We start from the raw sequence: 21,655 nt of genomic DNA on the forward strand, positions 1-21,655 counted from the left end.
CTCGGTAGTTGCTTTTCTCCAGGGGCCATGGGGATGGGCACAGCCTGGAAACAGCCTTGTCCAGGGAGGGTAGGGTTGAGTGGGGACATTCGGGTGGGATGGGCCTGGGTCTTCCACCCAGGGGACAGGGCACTGTGCAGCCTGGCGCCCCACTGAGCACTTGGCTCCTGATGGTAGGGAAAGGGCTGGCTCTGCCACACCTCGGAGGGACGTAGGTTGGGGGGCCTGGATGTGGGGCCAGGATCTGGCCACGCTCCTGCTAGACATGGAAAGACAACCGAGGAAGGTGAGCCAGGCAGCTGTGCACAGCAGGGCTGGAAGGGACGTGCCCAGTGCGTTATCAGCATGCAGAGAAACCTTGCCAACTACGAAGAGCAGCGTGCCCAGGCTCAGCTGGAATGCTAGTGAAAACCTCATTCATCATGAAAAAAGGCTGCTCAGCACCCAAATGGTTCAAATTCCCCTGGCCACTCCAGTGTGGGCCAGGACAGACAGTGCCCTAGGGACAGATCAACGTCCAGAAAAAATGAGCACAAATTCTTAATTCATGACTTGGAGTTGGGGGTAATGAACTGCCCTCGTTAATACAAAGTCTACCCCCACTATGTCCAGCCAGCTTCCTCTGAGAAGTGTAACCCCACCACACCCAGCCCTGGCAGGCCAGAGGTGCGTGATTAACCTGGCCCCTGGCCCCCAGGAGCAGGACAGGCGGCTTTGTCTGTCCACACCAGAGAAAGGGCTTGAAAGTGGTGACCGGAAGCAGGTGAGAGAGCAGAGAACACTCGCCCCCGAGGTCGTCTGGGTCACTACCCTCAGGGCAGAGGCTCAATTCAGACTCTCCAGCAGCTCCCGGCAGCCCTGGGTCCAGATCGTGGTTGGTTATAAACAGCAGAGACTGCCAGACCCCCACCACAGCACCGAAGGTGGGGTCTGCTCACTACGCACGCCTTCAACAAATATTTACCGGGTGTGAGTGGTTGTGATTGTTTAATTAGGGAGAGGAGACACCAAGAGCAGCCGGGGTTGTGGTTAGCAAAATAATGGACCCCAAAAGGTGTCCACATCTTCATCTCTGAAAGCCAAGGATGTGTGACCTCATGGCCTAAGGGACTTTGCAGATGTGATTAAGGATCTTAAGATGGGGCAGTCATCCTGCATTACTGTGTGGTCCCAAAGTCATCACAAGGCTCCTTGTAAGCGGTGGGGGGGTGAGGGGCAGAAGGTGCTACAGTGGTGGAAGCAGGGGTCGGAGTGAGGTGAGGAAGGTGCCAGGGGCCAAGGACCAGGTGGCCTCCAGCAGCTGAGGAAGGCAGAGCAGCAGGCTCTCCCCAGGGCCTCCTGGAGCAGCCCCGCCCACGCCCCTGACTGCAGGGCTCCTGCCCTCCAGAACAGTAAGAATGAATCTGTGCTGTGTTAAGCCCCTCGTGTGTGGAAATGTTACAGCGGCCACAGGAGACTCGTGCAGGGGTGAGTGAGCGTGCCCAGCCCTGCTCTCACGGAGCCCACACTCTCTGCAGAAGCGGCATCCCTCCAGTGCATGCGCAGATGCCCACGACCTGCAGCCAGCCCGGCCAGGCAGCCTTGTCTCCCCTCAACAGCCCAGACTTTGAAGTCACGGGGAACGGCGTGCGCTTTAAACCACAGCGAGGTTTCTATTGCATGCAGCTCATCTTCAGGCCACTTTTCTAACTGTGTGGGCCACACATTTCTGGGCAGATGTTTGTTCCTCACTGACTCACATTCTACACCTAGTTCAGCTCGCCCACCTCTAAGCTGTCCGGGTGGGACGCAGGAAACCCTCTGCTCCTGTGCTTATCGTTCAGAAAGGTAAACACACCGCAGGAACCTGCCTCCCACCCTGGAGTGGTCTGTGGCCCTCGCAGACACGCGACAGGCAGGCCAGCGAGAAGCGCCAACAACCCTGGTTCCCAAACTCCTTAGCTCCTCAGCTAAGGAGCACCCACGGCTGAATTGTGTCCCCAGAAAGATACGCTCAGTTGCTAACTCCCAGTACCCTTGAAAGTGACCTTGTTTGGAAATAGGGTCTCTGTAATCAACTTAGGATGAGATCATTAGGGTGGGTCCTAATCCAATGACCGGTGTCCTTACAATGAGATGGAAACCTGGACAGAGACAGACGTGCACAGGAAGAACACAGTGTGAAGACGGAGGCGGAGACTGCAGTGATGCATCCGTGAGTCAGACACCACCTGGGGCTACCAGAAACTGGAAGAGACCAGGAGGGGTCCTCTCCTAAAGCCTTCGGAAAGAGCACAGCCCTGCAGGGACCTTGGTTTTGAACTTCTGGCCTCCAGAACAGTGAGACAAGAGATTTTTTTTCTTTTTCTTTTTTAGACAGAGTCTCGCTCTGTCGCCCAGGCTGGAGTGCAGTGGCGCCATCTCGGCTCACTGTAACCTCCACCTCCCAGGTTGAAGCAATTATCCTGCCTCAGTCTCCCAAGTAGCTGGGATTACAGGTGCCTGCCACCATGCCTCGCTAATTTTTGTGTTTTTAGTAGAGACGGTGTTTCACCATGTTGGTCAGGCTAGTCTTGAACTCCTGACCTCAGGTGATCCACCTGCCTCGGCCCCCCAAAGTGCTAAGATTACAGAGGCTCTACTCTTGAACTCCTGACCTCAAGTGATCCATCTGCCTCATCCACCCAAAGTGCTGGGATTACAGGCGTGAACCACTGCACTTGGCTTGAGACAATAGATTTCTGTTGTCTTCAGCCACTCAGTTTGTGCCGATCGGTTACAGCAGCCCCAGGAAGCTCACAGAAGCTGGAGGAGGACTGCAGAGTGTGAGGACCGTGCTGGGCCCCAGTGCTGATGGGCTGTGCCTGCATACCGCGCACAGGACACTAATTCTGTTTATCAAAAGCCCCAGCTTTGGGGGAAGAAATTGAGTGGAGAACAGGAGATATCTGGCTAAATTTACCCACACCCTGATCCCCCGGCAAGATTTTAATAGAAAAGTTACCCAGAAATGAAATAATGCCCCAGCTTTACAGCTACATACCAGAGACATGGCAAATCTCAAAACCTGGACTCTATAGAAAAAGCCAAATGCAAAAGATTTGAGAAGCACCAAGGAGAGAAAAACTTGAAGTAATCCTGAATTATCTGAAAATCACGTTTTCCCAAGAAAGGATTCTGTTTCTGCTTTATTTGAGATTTTAATTATAGGTTATATAATGATTTTCATTTTGAATGATAATTAACTCTCAAGTTTAAGGACTAACTGCGACTTTACTAGGAATATTTGGAAGTGAAGCTTTAATCCTGGAAGCCTCAGTGAGCACTAGCCCACGTGCAACCCTGCGCTAAGCAGATGTCACTCCGCAGGGTGATGGCACAGCTCGCCATGAATGAGGACCTTATCTCAAAGTGCAGAACTTGCAGGCTGGGATGGATGAGCGCGTCAGCAGATCACATGAAGATGGAAACCCCGTGACTCTGATAAGAGAACCCAAAATAGGCCGGGCACAGGGGCTCACGCCTGTAATCCCAGCACTTTGGGAGGACGAGGCGGGCGGATCACGAGGTCAGGAGATCGAGACCATCCTGGCTAACACTGTGAAACCCCGTCTCTACTAAAAAAAAAATACAAAAAAGTAGCCGGGTGTGGTGGTGGACACCTGTAGTCCCAGCTACTCAGGAGGCTGAGGCAGGAGAATGGCGTGAACCTGGGAGGAGAGCTTGCAGTGAGCCAAGATCGCGCCACTGCACTCCAGCCTGGGCGACAGAGCAAGACTGTCTTAAAAAAAAAAAAAAAAAAAAAAAAAGAACCCAAAATAAAACTCACAGCCGGAGTGACGTACACATTTTACAATAGAATCGCAGAAGGGCTAGAATTTTTTAAGATTTTCCCATGAGCACACAGATGATTATGTTTTTACACCAAAAGTTTCTGTCCTTGAACCTACACAGATTGTCCTTGGCCCTAACAGGGCCTCGCAGGGATAGTTGGGGACCATGAGCTGGGGCAGGGGGGCCCTCACACAGGACAATTACTATTGTCCCAGCCTAGGGAGTTGGTACAAAGCTCAAAGCCAGCAGCACTGAAGCGCTCCCAAGTGGCTACTCACCTACTCGGTTCCTGATTCCCAAACCAAGCTAAGGCCCCAGCTAGGGAGCACCCAACACTCCCAAAGTCCGGGTGGTGTGGGCGTACAGGGCCCACAGCACTTTGGGAGGCCGAGGAGGGTGGATCAGAAGGTCAGGAGTTCGAGAACATCTTGGCCAACATGGTAAAACCCTGTCTGTACTAAAAACACAAAAATTAACCAAGTGTGGTGGTGCATGCCTGTAATCCCAGCTACTCGGGAGGCTGAGGCCGGAGAATTACTTGAACTCAGGAGGCAGAGGTTGCAGTGAGCCAAGGTTGTGCCACTGCACTCCAGCCTGGGCGACAGAATGAGACTCATCTCAGGGGGAAAAAAAGATTATTCTCGCAGCCCCTGGGGTCCTAAAAGCAGGCGATCAAGAATAAACTCAACCCTAACAAAGAAGCCCCGGCCCACTGGCGCACACAGGAGGGGCACCCAGGTCTGCCTTTACCCAGACGTGAGGTGAGTGAAAGTGACTTGTTGCCGTCCCCCTCCAAGATGTTCAGCCTTGCAGAAAAACCCGCCTTTCCTGTGATATCAGAGCTGCCACTCAGGAATGCGCCCCACGGAAGACGAAGATGTTACGTGATGGCAAATCGCCCGCTCACAGCGTGGAGAGAGATGAGGAAGGGAAGGGCTTCCCGGGAATGCCCAGAGGCCTGGAGCCCACACTCCCACTCACAGCTGTGAGGAGCACGAGGGCGGACCCATGTGAGAGCTTAGCCAGTGCTCACACGGGAAGGACAAAGTCAGACGTACCTCGGCGTCCCCTAGGAAGGGGCAAAGGAGACAGGGAAGGGAAGTGTGCGTGCTTGGAGGGTCCAGTTCCTCCTAGCTCAGCACCAGAGGCAGCACAGGCAGCACTCTGACCACAACACAGAATGAGTTTCAGGCCCCGAGGGCATTATCTCTGGCCTACGTGGAGGGGCGGGATGGCCAGCCCTTGTCTCATTTGCACATGGTGCCTGCTGCAGGCCCGTGGGCATCTTCTGTTCGGCAGAGGACGCTGCTGTCTGCATCTAGTGCAGAGGGAGGAAGGTGACAATGACAAGCAAACACCGCCATGGGGGTGAGGGCTGCAGGGAGGACAGAGGAGTGGAGACAGGGAGGGAACATTCAGTGAAGACCTGGGGGAAGGTGCGCTGGAGGGGCAAGCGCCACAGTGAGAGAGGCCAGTGTGTGTCCCGAAGGCCAGAGTGACCTGAGCCTGGGGAGCCGGGAGTCAGGCTAGACCTGAGCGCCACAGGCCCAGTGACTGTACTTTATACTGGAGCACTGGTCACCCCAGGAGGACCAGAACACTGATGTGACAAACGCGTGCTTCACCAGGCATTCTGGGCGCTCCGTGAAGAAGGGATCGTCAAGGCAGGACGAGGGTGGCAGGGAGGGCAGGAGAAGGCCCCAGCAAGGTGATAACATGAAAACAGGGACAGGCAGCAGAGAGAAGAGCTGGGCTGGGGAGGCAGAGTCATTAGGTCGTGGCAAGAGGCTGAATGTGGGGCCAAGGGGCATCCACCGTGAGCCGGTAGGCTGAAATGAGGGATGGGGAGAGGAAGCAGGATCAGAGCAGGGAGTATCTGGAGTTGGTACTGGGGACGCCCTACAGGGGACCAGAGGGAAGAAGCTAGAGGCCCCGGGCATCTGACCCTCCCAGGAGCGGCTGTGAAACTCACCTCTCACAAGAGATCCCCGAGTCAGATCCTGGCCCCGCCCGCCTGGGTGTTGACAGAACTGGGATGACAACTGTCCCACCTCCTGGGTTGTCACAGATACATGGGAAAGGCCGAGTGAGAGCAGAGCCCAGGACTTCCGTTCTTGGTCACCAGTAGAGAGAACTGTTCCCAGTTTAGGTGTTTTTTTTTGTTTTTTGTTTTTTTTGAGACAGTCTGGCTCTGTCGCCCAGGCTGGAGTGCAGTGCTGTGATCTCGGGTCACTGCAACTTCACCCTCCCGGGTTCAAGCAATTCTCCTGCTTCAGTCTCCCGAGTAGCTGGGACTACAGGCGCCCGCCACCACACCCGGCTAATTTTTTGTATTTTTAGTAGAGACAAGGTTTCACCATGTTGGCCAGGATGGTCTCGATCTCCTTACCTCGTGATCCACGTGCCTCGGCCTCCCAAAGTGCTGGGATTACAGATGTGAGCCACCATGCCCGGCCTGTTCCCATTTTAGTAATGAGTGAGTGGTTGTAATTGTTTAATTAGGGAGAGGAGACACCCAAAGCAGCACCAGGATTCAAAACCGAGTCCTAAAGCCAGTCCTGATTTAATAAGGTCAGGTTTCTTGTGGGGAAGGAACAGCGTCCTCCCAGCCCCTCAGGTGCGAGGTTAACAGCTGCAAAGCCCCTCCGGGGCTGCTGCATACTGCCCATCACACTGCCCTTTTCAACCAGCACAGAAGGCGCCTTTTACAAAATGCTGTTAAATAAATGATGCAAGAGGAAGGATCTAAGCTGGTAAACCCGGCCGGCCGTTGACCCTCGAGGGCCTACAGCTGCAGCTCAGAAGCCAGAATGCCCGGGTTTGAGTCCTGACCCCACCCTCCACAGGGCCAGCAGGGTCCTTGCCCTCAGCACTGAGGCCGGTTCTCTGCCGTGGGGCGGTCCTGTGCACTACAGATGTCAACCAGCATTCCTGGCCTCATCCCACCAGCACCCCCAACCCCAGCTGTGACAACCAAAAGTGTCTGATTTTGTCAAATGTCCCTGGGGGCAAAATCACTCCTAGTGGAGAACCACTGGGCTAGATGCTTTGAAGTCTTGTACCTCAGTTTCTATGACCCCATTATAAAATGGGATCACAGAGCTGCCTCGAGAAGTCAATGAGAAAATACATGTGGAATCATCTAGAGCAGTAACCAGCAGAGCAGAGCACCACTAAACATTAGCTAGAGTCCGGCCAGGCGTAGTGGCTCACGCCTGTAAACCCAGCACTTTGGGAGGCCAAGGCAGGCCAATCACCTGAGGTCAGGAGTTTGAGACCAGCCTGGCCAACATAGCGAAACCCAGTCTCTACTAAAAATACAAAAAATTAGCCGGGCGTGGTGATGCATGCCTGTAGTCCCAGCTACCCAAGAGGCTGAGGCAGGAGAATCACTTGAACCCGGGAGGCAGAGGTTGCAGTGAACCGAGATCACACGACTGAACTCCAGCCTGGGTGACACAGTGAGACTCTGTCTCAAAACACACACACACACACACACCCACCCACCCATTAGCTACAGTCCCTGCCAACCTGGGGAACAGAGACATGGAAGTGTGTGAACCACACCCAGCATGGGGGTGGACCAACAACAGCATAAGCAAGGCAGCCAGGAAGCTTCAAGGGAGGAAACCTATGATCCATCCGAGGTCGGGAAACTTCTAGAACCTTCTCAGAGCAGGGTACAGCTGCTGAAGCAGATTTTGAGGGAGGCCCATGATGGGCAGAGGGATGGGGAGGGGATGCGTTTCAGATGAAGGGATGGCAGGTGCACAGGGAGACGGAACAGGGCCCTGTGTCTGGACCCACAGGAGCCAAGTCGGAGCCTGAGCAATTTAACAAGCACAACTACAACGTTTACAAAAAGACCAAGGGGCTGAGAACCGAGGAACACGAGCCCTTGTTTGCCTCTCAAGGTTGTTCAGGACTCTCTGCGGAGCGGAGAAACTAGGAGGGCATCCCAGGCACATCTAAGATGCCGGAGCCTTAAGGCTTCCTGCCCTCATCCCTTTCGGAGAATGGAATGGCTGGAATGGCTGCAGACCCCAACCACAGTCCCAACGCCGTGAGAGGGTGGCAGCCCTCCTTTCCCTGCAAAGATCATGGGAATCCACAGACCCTGGGGTCTTGGACTTCTCTAAGGCCAAAATGGATTTCAGGGACATGGGAGAGCTGTCAGTATTTTCTCCAGCATCAGATTTGTTGAGCTTTTCCTGAAATTAATTGCTACTTCCTTCATCCAGCTTCTGCTGCCGCAACACAGGAAGCCAGGGGCTTTCAGCAGCCACTTGGGCCGATTCCAACCTTGCAACCGTGAGGCCCCCGAGCTCGGCTTACCAGGGAGCGAGTAATAAAACCCCTCTGACGACAGCACCACTTTCATCGTGAATAAATGAGCTCAATTACCTCCACGCAGAAAAAGGAGCGCTTCAAAGGGAAAGAGGGAAAAGGGGAGGAAGAGGGACGGAGTAGAAGTAATCAGTCTTAATTAGCCTTATCTCCGAGGGAAATACATATGATAATTTTGGTACCCAAAGAGATTCAAATTAGTCTCATGCCAATCATTGCATGTTAGTGGGTCTTATTGGTGATGACAGACTTGGCCGTTCCCCAGTCATTAGTTTTCTAAAAATGACTCTCCTGATGAAAAGAAAACCTGAGAAGCTCAGAAGGTGGATTTCCCCTCAATGGGTCAATCATCTTCAGAGGGGATCTGCTGGCCTAGGGGTCCCCAGGGGCCTCAGCCGCCCCTGCCCAGTGCAGCCCCCAAGCTTCCTGCAGCCTGGACTGGCAGCCTGGGAGGCTGATGCCAGGTCTCAAAGCCACGTTAGACGTTACCCTAGGGCTCCTGACTTGTCTGACAAAGCCAGAGGTGGGGGGTGCTTGCACAGTCCCCTCTACCCATGAAAGAACCAACGGCACAGATGAACTTGGTCACCCCACCGAACGGGCTGGGGGAGGTCTGGCTGTGTGCGCTGGCCTGGTATACAGTAGGTACTCAGTATCTGCGGAGTAAAGATGGCGTCCTTGCCCACTCTTGGGAGTGTAACAGGCCCCTTTCCAGGGACCCGCGGCCATGGCTTCTTCATCTGAAGCAGGAAAGTCGACGAAGCGCCCCCCACCCAGGCCACATGGCGGGCACTGGCTCGGGGAAGGGGTGCTGACCGTGCTGGCCGCTGCTGCATCCAAGCTGGCCCTTCAGAAAGGTAGAGCAGCCCGCTCAAGGCCGTGAGGGGCAAAGGGGAGGAAGGGGACCTGGGGAAACTGACACAGAACAGGCATCCACTGAAACTCAGAGCAGAAGAGGGGGCCTGGTTCAGGCCTGCTCATACCTGGAGTCGTCTCCACCCCCAAACCCAACACAGGTGTGGGCTGTGGGAGGCGGGGGTCTCCCGCCGCCTCTGCCCGCCTGCCTTGCCCACAGCCGAGCCCCGGTATAGCCAGGAATTTAGGATTAGCACTCAGTGAGAGACAGCGGGGGGGAAGAGCCCCAGACCCAGACGGCACCAACAGACAGCCACAGACTAGCAGGCGTGGGAACACCACAGGGCAGGTGACCACAGTGCCTTCCTTCCACCTGCTGTATGACCAGAGGGCCACCAACCTGGGGTGCAGGAGGTCAGAGCCGGGAACCCCGTTGCATCAGGCTGCCAACACCTGTACTGGTGGTTTTCCCTCCACTTCTGATGCACAGAACCTTGGAAGCCATCCTTCCTCTCTCTCTGCTCCCTTGCGCTCTTCCTGCCTGATAAATACCTGCTAATACCTCAAACCCTTGTTATAAGCTCGATAAACTTGTGCTATGTGCTGCTAACGAGCAGCTAACGATTGCTCAGGTGTTTATATTAAACAGATTAATCGAGGACACAGTCGATGGAAGAGTCTCAAAGTTATCTCCGGTATGAACCAAATCCCACCTAATCCCAGAGAGCTTTCAAAAAAAAAAAGACAGACTATTCACCACTGGGACCATTGTAAACTCATTTTTCAAATGAGCCATCATTTTATGGAACAGACGATCAAAGACCAAAGCAAGATGTGCGGCTGAGATGAAGAGAACGTGTGTTTCTGTACCGCTCTCGGGGTGGCTCTTTATTTTTAAAAACCACTGTTGGCTACATTTGGAGTAATTCGTCTTGGTGATGAGTCAGGAGGTATCAAGGAAAGAGCATCTTCAGAGGCGGGAGGATAAGTCACGAAATTTCGACGGTGACAGGGAGGCATGAAAAAACAGGATTTCAAGACCCAAATGATTAATGGCCCAATGGTTTCCACCTGGTTCCACTGTTTCACGCTAACCAATTAAGCCTGCAATCTGGAATAAAGTACTTTAACCTGAGAGCCACTTAAAAGCAATTCATGTCACTTCATGCGTTTAGGTTTTCTTTTAAGTGGATCTCACCCTGTAACCTTGTCCTACTGTTCTCCTAAAGCAGGCAGTTAAGTCGGGCAGGGAAGGTGAGTAAGCGGTGGACTACGGTCAGGGAAGCCCCGAGCTGGCTAAGAAAGTGCCATTGCTGGCCGGGCACGGTGGCTCACGCCTGTAATCCCAGCACTTTGGGAGGCTGAAGCGGGTGGATCACTTGAAGTCAGGAGTTCAAGACCAGCCTGACCAACATGGTGAAACCCCATCTCTACTACAAATACAAAAATTAGCCAGGCGTGGTGGCGTGCACCTGCAACCCCAGCTACTTGGGAGGCTGAGGCAGGGGAATCGCTTGAACCCAGGAGGCGGAGGTTGCAGTGAGCCAAGATTGCACCACTGCACTCAAGCCTGGACAATAGAGTGATATCATCTCAAAAAAGTTAAAAAAAAAAAAAAAAGTACCGTTACTGAGATCATCTCAAGGTTCGTGGAGCCCACACCTGGGCCCAGCGCCCGTCCTCCAGCTGTTTTCCCCGGAGGGAAGCAAACAGAGGAAACCACCCGAGACCCTCGGCCATGTGACCTGGGGACATGTACACAAAGCCAGGGTGAGCCCGGCCACCCGCAGGCCCCGGGCACCTACCAGTGAAGTCCTCAAAGCACTCGCAGGTGTAGCCGCCCTCGCGGCTGCGGCAGCGGCCGTTGGCGCCGCACGGGTTGGAGTAGCAGAGGTCGATCTCCGTCTCGCAGTAGTCGCCGGTGAAGCCGGGCGGGCAGCGGCAGCGCAGGCCATTGATGGGGTGGATGGGCCGGAAGAGCACGGTGGTGGAGCTGAGGAAGGGCGCGGAGCTGTCGAAGCGCAGCACGGACACGCACTTCATGTAGTTCTCACAAGGCTCGCGCAAGCAGATGTTGTCGTCGAAGGGCAGCACACGCTGCGTGGAGATCGTGGTCAGCAGCGTCCGGTTCAGGTAGATCTGCTCCTGCAGGTCCTCCGACGGGAAGAACTGGCCGCGGACGCCGCCAGGCAGCAGCGCCGAGAAGGTCACGTTCAGGATGTTGGAGCTGACATCGGTGTCATTCTGGACGTTGAAGACGAAGACGTCGTCCTTGGTGGTGGACAGCACCGCGGCCACCCCCTCCACAAAGAGGGCCAGCAGTGGGGACAGAAACTTCTCCTGGGACATGTTCTCCAGGCGGACAGTGATGCTGTTGGTCAGCATGTCGTCCGTGATGATGGTGACACGCAGGGTGCAGAAGGCCGTGACGCTGTGGATGCCATCTGCAGACACAAGGAAAGTCAGGGTCATTCAGACGCTGCGGGAGTCACGGGTCCTATAGGCCCCATCCCAGGAGCAGCCTCAGGCATACTTGGCAAAGGAGAAGAGAGCCTGGGCATCCCCACTCCCCATTCCCCACCCACGTCCACCACCTTGATCCTCCCTCCTCCGGCACCCTAACCCCTGCCCTGGCTTCCTAAAGCACAGCTCCAATCACATCTTTCTCTGGCTCCGAAGCCCTCAGAGGGCCCCAAAGCGCTCAGCAGGGCACCCTGACGACCACCAGGATTCAGCCCCTCACTGCCTGAAACTCCTCACACGCTTTGGTTCCAGCCACATGAGGACTTGAAGCCCCCTTTTACCTCCTCTGCACCTGCCCTGGCCTCCAGGGATCCCACCCTGCCCAATCTCCCAACAGTTCTTCCTGTCCTCGCAGCTCAGCTCAAACTCTGCAGTGCCTAGCAAGCCCGCCCTGGTCCTGCCCAGGGGACATCCCCACCGACGTGCTGTGCTGAGGGTCCCACTTAGCTCAGCTGCACCCCATGCAACTCCACATGCCCAGCACACAGGAGGTGCCGAGGAGCACCACTTTACAAAGACACGCAGCAGCCTCTCAGCCAGCAGTAAACACATCATCAAGTGAGGTACTTAGGAGTCTGAGGCCAAGACGGTGGAGCACCTTGGTTGCAAAGGCGTGTGCATCATCGGTTCCAGGCCCAGAATCGGACGAGATGTTCAAGGGGTGGGCCATGGGTACCAGTGACTCCCAGGGACGGAGCAGCGGCCCCTGCCCAGGGGCCCTCACCTGCTATCTCCAGGCCCGGGCTCAGATGTGGGGTGGGATTTGCCGAATAGCCTGCCAAGTCCAGGTCCTCCAGGCCTGGCTCGCATTCTGTGTTCCAGGAGCCCCCACCCCATGAGGCCCCCTGCCTGTGGCCCCCACAAGAGCTCCCAACCTGGTTTCCATGGAGCGTGGGGCCCCTGTCATCCCTCAGAGTCCTGGGCGTCAGTAACTGCCCCAGTCAGGAAGACAGGAGCTGGGCAGGGAGCCAGAGAGGGCCAGGCCCTCCTCCCTCTCATTCTGGGGACTGTGAGGAAGCGTCTGGGCCTTTGGAGGGTGATGAGGCCCAGAGGCCACCTTGTCACCCCGAGCCCGGCAAAGTGCCTGACAAGGCACAGCGGCACGCGGGGAGCCCAAGAGGAAATGGAACGAGAGCAGCAGGTGGCTCCGCACCCGGCGCTTTCCCAGCACCAGGAGCCACCAGTCACATCTGGGAGGGACTTGGAGTCATGTAATTTGTCTAAACAACAAAGAAATGCAACCACTGCAGAAGCCACAGATGTGTGCAGGTGCAGTGGACCCAAGATCCCAAGAGATTTTAACAGAACCAGCATCACCCCCAGTTCACAGGTGAGGAAAACGGAGGCAGAAGCCAAATTTCACACCCAGGAACGCGGGCCCGGCTGGGGGTGCCCAGCTCCCACCCCAGTAACAACACCCGAGTCGTGCCCTGGGTGCTGTTGCTCTGCCAGGTGGCCCTCAGGACAGTGTGGCAAGTCAGGACTCAGAACATGAAATTAATATTTGTACAACCTCAGTGTGGGGAGGGCGCCTCTGGCTCTGGCATAAACCCAGCGCCCTTGGAGGCTACACAGTTCTGTCAGCAACTCCCACAGAGCAACTCAGAGCAGGAAGGAGCAGCCCAGAGGGTGTCCGCAGAGCCCAGAGGCAGAGGACCAGTGGCTGTAAGGAGAAGAAGGAGTGGGGAAAAACACAAATGAGGCCAAAAGGTCTGAGGCAAAGGACATGGTGGGAGACGGCCTCAAAGAGTGCGTTCCTTCCCTCCCCAACCCCAGCTGCTCCCACTCCGAAGGGGGCCTCCACTCCCCTGCCCTGGAGCAGACTGGCCCTGAGACGGCTGGGTCCCACAGGATGTAGCAGGAAACACGTCCTCCAGTTCCTGGCCCAGGCCCCAAGAGGGCTGGAAGGTTCTGACTCTTTCTTCTTGGTGCCCAGACCACACACTAGAGAGGGCACATCGGGGAGAAGGCAGCACTCCCGTCCAGGGCCTCGGCCAGTGGAAGCCCCAGACCCGAGATGTGACCCACCGGGCTGCTGAGGCTCGAGCCACCCCAGGGAGGGCCCGGACACCACAGAGCAGAGACCAGCCCTGCACTGAGCCTGGCCACACTGTGAGTAGATAATACGACCAGAGTTGGAGGCCACTAGGTTTGGGACGCTTTGTTACACAGCACCAGACAACCAAAACCAATACAGTCGACTTATAGACCAACCGCTCATCAACTTAAAACATTAAACCTCACTGCCCAGCATATAAGATATTAATGTGTTGCTGGGAACCGAACTGTGTCTCCTCAAAATTCTAACCCAAGGTGATGGGTTTTGGAGATGAGGCCTCTGGGAGGTAATGAGGGTCAATGATGAGGTTATGAGGGTGGGGCCCCACCAGGGGATTCACATCCTCACAGGAAGAGACTGCAGAGAGCTCTCTCCTCTCCTCCGCATCAGGCCGCAGCAAGAAGGCACTGTCTACCAGCCAGGAAAACAAAGCCTCCAGGAACCTGGCCGCGCTGCCTCCCAGATCTTGGACTTGCAGCCTCAAGAACTGTAAGAAAACAAATGTTTGTTGTCTAAGCCACCCAATCTGTGGTATTTTTAAATGGCAGCCCTAGCAGACTAACATATATTAATATAATTCAATTAAAATAAATTAGCACGCTAAACAACGTGTTAAAAAATGTGAACATAAGTTAACATAGTTTTGTCTTACGCAATGCTCATAAATAACTCTAATTTGCTACATCCCGTTTATATATTCCTTTGCCAAAAATAAATTGTAAACATTCAGCGACCCTAAGCTTGAGCAATCACCCTTTTGGAAGCCTAAACACACGCACCAAAGACAAAGAAACCACCTAAAGGTCCATCAGCTGGGAAATGCACAACCCAATCAGAGGAGCCACACAATGGACTACTACGCTGTCATCAACATAAGCATGTCTAAAATATGTGCAAATAAAGTGAAAGGGACACACACAGCGTGATCCCATTTTGTGAGGGGGCTGCTTTACTTATGCACAAACATGTTATATATATATAGAAAACTCTGGAAGGAGCCGGGCGCCGTGGCTCACGCCTGTAATCCCAACACTTTGGAAGGCTGAGGCGGGCAGATCACAAGGTCAGGAGATCGAGATCCTGGCTAACATGGTGAAACCCTGTCTCTACTAAAAATACAAAAAATTAGCCAGGCGTGGTTGTGGGCACCTGTAGTCCCAGCTACTCAGGAGGCCAAGGCAGAAGAATGGCATGAACCCGGGAGGCAGAGCTTGCAGTGAGCCGAGATCGTGCCACTGTACTCCAGCCTGGGCGACAGAGTGAGACTCCATCTTAAAAAAAAAAAAAAGAAAAAGAAAACTCCGGAAGGATGCTGCAGCGACTCCTACAAAGGATGTAAAAGGATGGGGTGGCAGAGAGTGAACCACCTTTCTACTTTACTGCTCATTTTGTGTTGTTCAGCTGTCTTACAATTAACATGTACTGTTTGGGTTGCTACAAATGCAATACTTTTTGTAACAAAAGAAAAAGATGAGTCAACCACACCTACGTTCATAGCAGCGCTATTCACAAGAGCTAAAACATGGAAGTGACCTGCATCCACCGACAGATTAACGGATAAAAAAAATGTGGTCCGGCCAGGCGTGGTGGCTTAAGCCTGTAATCACAGCACTTTGGGAGGCCAAGGTGGGTGGATCACGACGTTAGGAGTTCGAGACCAGCCTGGGTGACATGGTGACACCATGTCTCTACTAAAAATACAAAAATTAGCTGGGCGTGGTGGTGCATGCCTCTAATCTTAGCTACTCAGGAGGCTGAGGCAGGAGAATCGCTTGAACCCAAGAGGTGGAGGTTGCAGTGAGCCAAGATCATGCCACTACACTCCAGCCTGGGCAACAAAGCAAGACTCTGTCTCAAAAAAAAAAAAAAAAATGTGGTCCAGGCATACAATGGAATATTATCCAGCCTTCAAAAGGGAGGAAATTCTGACACACACTACAACATGGATGTACCTTGAGGACTTGATGCTCTTAGTGCAATAAGCCGGTCACATGTGAGGCTGCACTTACAGGAGGTCCCTAGAGGAGTTCGATTCATAGAGACAGAAAGTAGAATGATGGGTGCCACGGGTGGGGAGGCAGATTGGGGAGCTGTTGTTTAATGGGTGCAGGGTTTCAGTTTGGGGCCATGAAAAAGTTCTGGAGATAGATGTTGGTGACGGCTGCACAGCAATGCTAACGTGCTTAATGCCACAGAACCATACACTTAAAAATGGTTAAAGTGGTAAAAGTATGTGTATTTTACCACAATTACAAATTTTTTAAATAGGCCAGTCTCAGTGGCTCACGTCCGAAATCCCAGCACTTTGGGAGGCCGAGGCGGCAGACCACCTGAGGTCAGGAGTTCGAGACCAGCATGGCCAACATGGTGAAACCCTGTCTCTACTAAAAATACAAAAAATTAGTTGGGCACGGTGGCAGGTGCCTGTAGTCTCAGCTACTCGGGAGGCTGAGGCCTGAGAATCGCTTGAACCTGGGAGGCAGAGGTTGCAGTGAGATTGAGCCACTGCACTCCAGCCTGGGGGACAGAGCGAGGCTCTGTCTCCCCTCAAAAAGGAAAAATCTTAAAAATAGCCTGTGACCCATAGGCATTGCTTGACCACGTGCTGAACACCCGTGGGGTCTGTCAGCCTCAGTTTCCCTCCACCATCATCCTCATGTGGCAGCCAGAGTGGTCTTCCTAAAATATTGACCTCGTCACCTTGCTCCCTCGTGGCCCCTAATGGCACCCAGCATAAAATACACACCCCTCTGTCCTGTGGTCTGCGTGATCTGTCCCTGTCATCCTGTGACAGCTCTTCCTGCCCCGGGGCCTTTGCACATCTCCTGGCTGGAGCACTGCCCTCCTTCTCAGACACTGGCTACACCCCTGGGTCACTCACTGGAGGACCCTCCATGCTGAGCCCCTCACTCCCATCTGCCACATCCCAACTTCAGTTCTTGCACAAGAGTGGCAGGGCTCTGTTTGTTTGTTTTGTTTTGTTTTTGTTTGTTTGTTTGTTTTGAGATGGAGTCTCGCTCTGTTGCCCAGGCTGGAATGCAATGATGCGATCTCAGCTCACTGCAACCTCTACCTCCCAAATTCAAGTGATTCTCCTGCCTCAGTCTCCCAAGTAGCTGGGATTACAGACATACACCACCATGCCCGGCTAATTTTTGTATTTTTAGTAGAGACGAGGTTTCGCCACGTTGGCCAGGCTGGTCTCGAACTCCTGACCTCAAGTGATCCATCCGCCTTGGCCTCCCAAAGTGCTGGGATTACAGGCGTGAGCCACCGCGCCCAGCCTAGGGCTCTGATTTTCTTATTTGTTTATATCTGTTTCTTTCCCCATGAGTCCCTGAGGACCCAGAACCTGTAGGTCTTGTTCCTGCTGCACCCGTCACATCTAGAACAGTTCCTGGCACTCAGAAGCCACTGGATAAACATTTGTGGAAGAAAGGGAAGGAGGGAGGAGGAGGGGAGAGAGGGAGGGAGGAGGAGGGGAGAGAGGGAGGGAGGAGGAGGGGAGAGAGGGAGGGAGGAGGAGGGGAGAGAGGGAGGGAGGAGGAGGGGAGAGAGGGAGGGAGGAGGAGGGGAGAGAGGGAGGGAGGAGGAGGGGAGAGGGAGGGAGGAGGAGGGGAGAGAGGGAGGGAGGAGGAGGGGAGAGAGGGAGGGAGGAGGAGGGGAGAGAGGGAGGGAGAGGCAAAGGGGCCAGAGAAGTATGGTGTCACTTTAACTCCAACATCAACATTGACACAAACAGCATAATGAGACTTCATTTTTTCATGTAAGCTATTTCTTTGTGCCTGTTTGACTTTTTTTTTTTTTTTAGGGTCCACTACAATAATACAGATAGGTACTGTTTACTTCCTCGTGGCAGTTGTTATGAAACATGATTTTATCTTAAACCACACATGGATGTGTTTGTTCTGGCCCAATATGCAAAGGCCGTACTGATTTTAAGCTAAAAGCCCAGGCCTTCTTGGGGTGCCCTGAGCTACTCTGACCCCCACAAGGTGGGTGGAGGCTCCAGCACTGGGGCCTTCCTGGGGGCAGCCCAGGAAGGCACAGCACAGAGAAACACCCCGGAACAAGGATCCATATTCTAGGGACATCCATCTTTACTCAGGGACAAAACGATGACATAACAGATAGAAAACAGCATAAATAGCATTAAATATTAACGACCGTGAAGTGTGCTAGAGAACACGACGAGTGCCTTACTATTAATCCTAACATCAATTTCCTCTGAGACCACGGGCCACAGTGAAATTACTTTTTACTTAAGTAGTCTGGGTTGGATTTTGAACCAACCTGCAGCTTAAGCCTTCAGATACACACATCTAAACGCCACCAGTATGTATGGGAATGCTGAGCCAAGCACAGCCTATCCCCACGATGGAATATGACGCAGCTAAACCACACAGTAGCACAAACCTCCATTTTTAGTAGAGATGGATCAAGACAACGTGATGTTAGGTTACAAGAAATAAGCCAGGAGCAGTGACTCACACCTGTAATCCCAGCACTTTGGGAGGCCGAGGTGGGCGGATCACCAGAGGTCAGGAGTTCGAGACTAGCCTGGCCAACGTGGCGAAACCCTGTCTACTAAAAATACAAAAATTAGCGGGACGTTGTGGTGCAGGTCTGTAATCCTACCTACGTGGGAGACTGAGGCAGGAGAATCGCTTGAACCTGGGAGTCGGAGGTTGCAGTGAGCCAAGATGGCGCCACTGCACTCCAGCCTGGGTGACAGAGTGAGACTCCACCTCAAAAAAAAAAAAAAAAAAAAAAAAAGAAGGAGTTACTCTTTCACACAAAACGAAACAAAAAAAATGTTTCTACATGAGCCCAGAGAGCTATCGGCACTGTGGACAGTGGTTCTGTCTGCGTTGCTGATTTTGTTTTTTGTTTTTTGTTTTATAAAACTTAATTTTGAAACAGTTTTAGATTTACAAAAAAATTACCAATACAGTGGGTTCCCAGAGCCCCCACACCCAGGCCCCTATTAGTTACGTTATTACATTAGCATGGTAGGTTTGGGGGTCTTTCGCTTGTTTGTTTTGAGACAGTCTTATTCTGCAGCCAGGCTGGAACGCAGTGGTGTGATTACTGCAGCCTTGAGCTTTGAGCTCCTGGGCTCAAGTGATCCTCCTGCCTCAGCCTCCTGAGAAGCTAGGACTACAGGAGCATGCCACCATGCCTGGCTGAGTTTTCTGTTTTTGTTTTTTGTAGAAGTGAGGCCGTGCGATGTTGCCCAGGCTGGTCTCACACTCCTGGCTTCAAGCGATCCTCCCACCTCAGCCTCCCAAAGTGCTGGGATTCACGGGTATGAGCCGCTGCCCCTGGCCTCAGCATTTGTCGTAAGGAACGAGCCAGTATTGATAGGTTATTAACTGAAGCCTGTTCTCTCTGCAGATTTCCCTCATTTCCACCCACTGTCCTCTCCTGAGAGTCCCAGGACCCCACACCACACTCAGCTCCCCTGCACCGTGGTGGCTTCCAGCCTTCCCTGGGTCTGGGACCTGTACAGTTTTCAGGGGCTGTGGTCTGTGGCCTTTAGGTGATGATGACTTTCTGCCTCATGCTGTCCCCTGTGGTTTCATTTCTGCGTGTGAGTACAGGTCAGTTCACAGTCTGGGGTCTGCTTGATTTTGGGAGGCACAGCACCCACGCAGCACTCTCTCTGCCCATGCTCCGGGCGCTCCTCCCAGGCCTGGAGCGGCTCCACGGCACCTCGAAAGCGATCAAGTGTCATCCCCTGCTTTCCCGGGAAGGGTGAGTCACCTCACTGTGGCTGAGACATGGGAAGGAGACAGAGCAGATGGCAGAGCATGAGGCTGCGGGGCCCTCCTGGCAGGTGCTGTACAAACCTGAACCACGTCATGGGAAGGAACTTTCTGGGTCTTCATGGAGGTTGGGACCTGTCCAGTCCCCCTGACTTTCGTGCAAGACTTTGCAGTCAGATAATGGTTATCTGCGATCGTGTTCCCCATGGTGGGCTCATGCTGTGGGGCAGTGGGGGCAGAGGTCACATCATGGCCTTCAAGGAGCAGGCAGCCCTCAGGGGACAGGGGACAGTGCCGCAGTTCCGAGACTCGGTGGCAGGTGATCGGCGGCTGTGGGTGAAGAGCAGCGCAGCTGATGCTGGATGGCCCCGGGAGACAGGGGAGTGGGTTTCCTAGGAAGAATGGAGTTTGTCACACAAAGTGAAGGGGACAGCCCTCCTGAGAGCACAACGCATGAAAAGCAGGAAAATCAGAAAGGCGTGGGGACGGGGGGCATCAGCTCCCGGGGCCATCAGAGCAAAGGGCCGCCACTGCATCACCAACACAGGACATTCACTCTCTCCGTTTTGGAAGCCAGGGATCTGAAATTCAGGTGTTGGCAGGGTTTGCTCCTCCTGGAGGCTCAGGGGAGGGTCTGCTCGGGGCCCCTTTCCCTGGGGACTGGGGGTCCAGCAGTCCTTGGCGTTGCTTGGCTCCTAGGCGCACCCCTCTGGCCTCTGCCTCTGCGTCAAGTGGCTATGGCTCTCCCTGTGTCGTCGCGCCTCTGTCTTCTGTTCACCGCACCGGAAGCCAGTACGGCCTCATGTCAACACCTCAATTACAGCTGCAAAGAGCCTATTCCAAATAACATCCCACTCTGAGGTTCCAGGTGGATGTGAATTTTTGGGGGACATTAGTCAACCCCAGGAATGCAGAGTAGCAGGGAGACACGGGCACGGAGGCAGGGGGTGGGTGAACCTCCGACTGCTGCCGGCCTCATGGGCTCTTGGTGCAGGGCAGTGGGGGTGGCTGAAGGGGAAATATCCGCAGAGGTGTGGACAGGACCCATGCACCACGAGGAACCATCGCTGGCCCCTTGACAGATGAGGACACCAAGGCACAAAGAAGCTGAATGTGCCTGGTAAGGTGACTCGGGCTGAGCGGCAGGGCCCAGATTAACCTAAGGCCAAGTCTCCGGTGATGGTGGATGGGAGGGACAGAGGAGATGGTCCAAGAGGACCCTAGTCCTGGCATGGGAGGGTCTGCTGAGGACATGGAGGAGGAAAGGCCAGTTTGTGACCCACGTGGGGCCTTGGGGATGACCCAGTGAGATGGAGCCACAGGCAGCTGGAGACGCAGCCAGTGCCAGGCGGGAACCAGGGGCCCACTCACTCACTGTGAGTCTCCATCACCACCCCATGCACCACAGCCTGGGGGGCTCCTCCACTCTCTCATCACCAACGCCCCTCGAGGCCTGGTTAGGGCAGCCCATGATGCCCTCGGGGTCCAGAGTCATCCCCCGTGGCAGGCTGTGATCATATCCACAGGGCATTGCTTGCTGTCCAGCTGGTAAGAGACACAGGGTGCATTGCCTGTGCTTCCCGAGGCCTTCACAGCAGGCAGGGAGGGCCCTGCTTGGTGGCTCCTGGTGGCTCCCATTCAAAGCCAGGGAACTTTGAAGTGGCTGTGTGCATCTCTCTCTCTTCTGGGTTTGTTTGGTTTGGTTTTACAGGCCAGACTGGGGCCAGACAACAGGTGCGATGTGTTCATCCTGCTACCTGAGGGCGTGTGGCTTTTCTCCTTTCTGGGCAACAATCTAGGACCTGTGTCTCATGAATGCAGGTTCGCGCGTCACAGGAACAAGGGGACACACACTTTCAGGGTTGGGTGCGCGGCGCATGTCAGGATGTCAAGCCATGAGAGGAAGAGTGAGCCTCGGACCCAGGAGAGCGGAGTCTCATCCCAGCACGAGCGTCTCCAGCAAGCTGGACTGTAGAAAGGCCCAGGTGCTGCTCACGATGCCTTGGGAACAAAGTCCTGTGTTAACCTTGCAGTCAAGGTAAAGGGCGCAGCTCTGCCCGGGGGCGGAAGGTGGGGAGAGCAGAGCCAGCCTCCTAGTCCTCCTTGTCCCCATCTGTGCCACTGGCTGGACAATGGAGAAGGAGGAGCCCTCCTGACACCCCCAGGAAGCCCACACCTTGGTTTCCCTGGTTTCTCCTCTTTGGAATCCAAGTCCGCACCCTGTAACCCCACCACTGCCATCCCCTTGGGCTGCCACAGGTGGGTCCTCACACATCCTCCCCTGTTAGTC

At 54.3% G+C, this 21,655-nt stretch overlaps 1 protein-coding gene across 2 annotated transcripts in view; it reads right to left on the minus strand.

Annotated features, from left to right (window-relative positions):
* The window catches only part of CELSR1 (cadherin EGF LAG seven-pass G-type receptor 1), a 180,426-nt gene that overhangs the window by 95,584 nt on the left and 63,187 nt on the right, over window positions 1-21,655 (minus strand). For both annotated transcript variants that reach the window (XM_054469469.2, XM_063662750.1), the window contains exon 2: window positions 10,821-11,459. In XM_054469469.2, the coding sequence (XP_054325444.2) occupies window positions 10,821-11,459 (639 nt within the window). The remainder of the gene's footprint in view (window positions 1-10,820; window positions 11,460-21,655) is intronic.

This window comes from Pongo pygmaeus, chromosome 23 (genome assembly GCF_028885625.2).
Source record: "Pongo pygmaeus isolate AG05252 chromosome 23, NHGRI_mPonPyg2-v2.0_pri, whole genome shotgun sequence".
Lineage (NCBI taxonomy): Eukaryota > Metazoa > Chordata > Mammalia > Primates > Hominidae > Pongo > Pongo pygmaeus.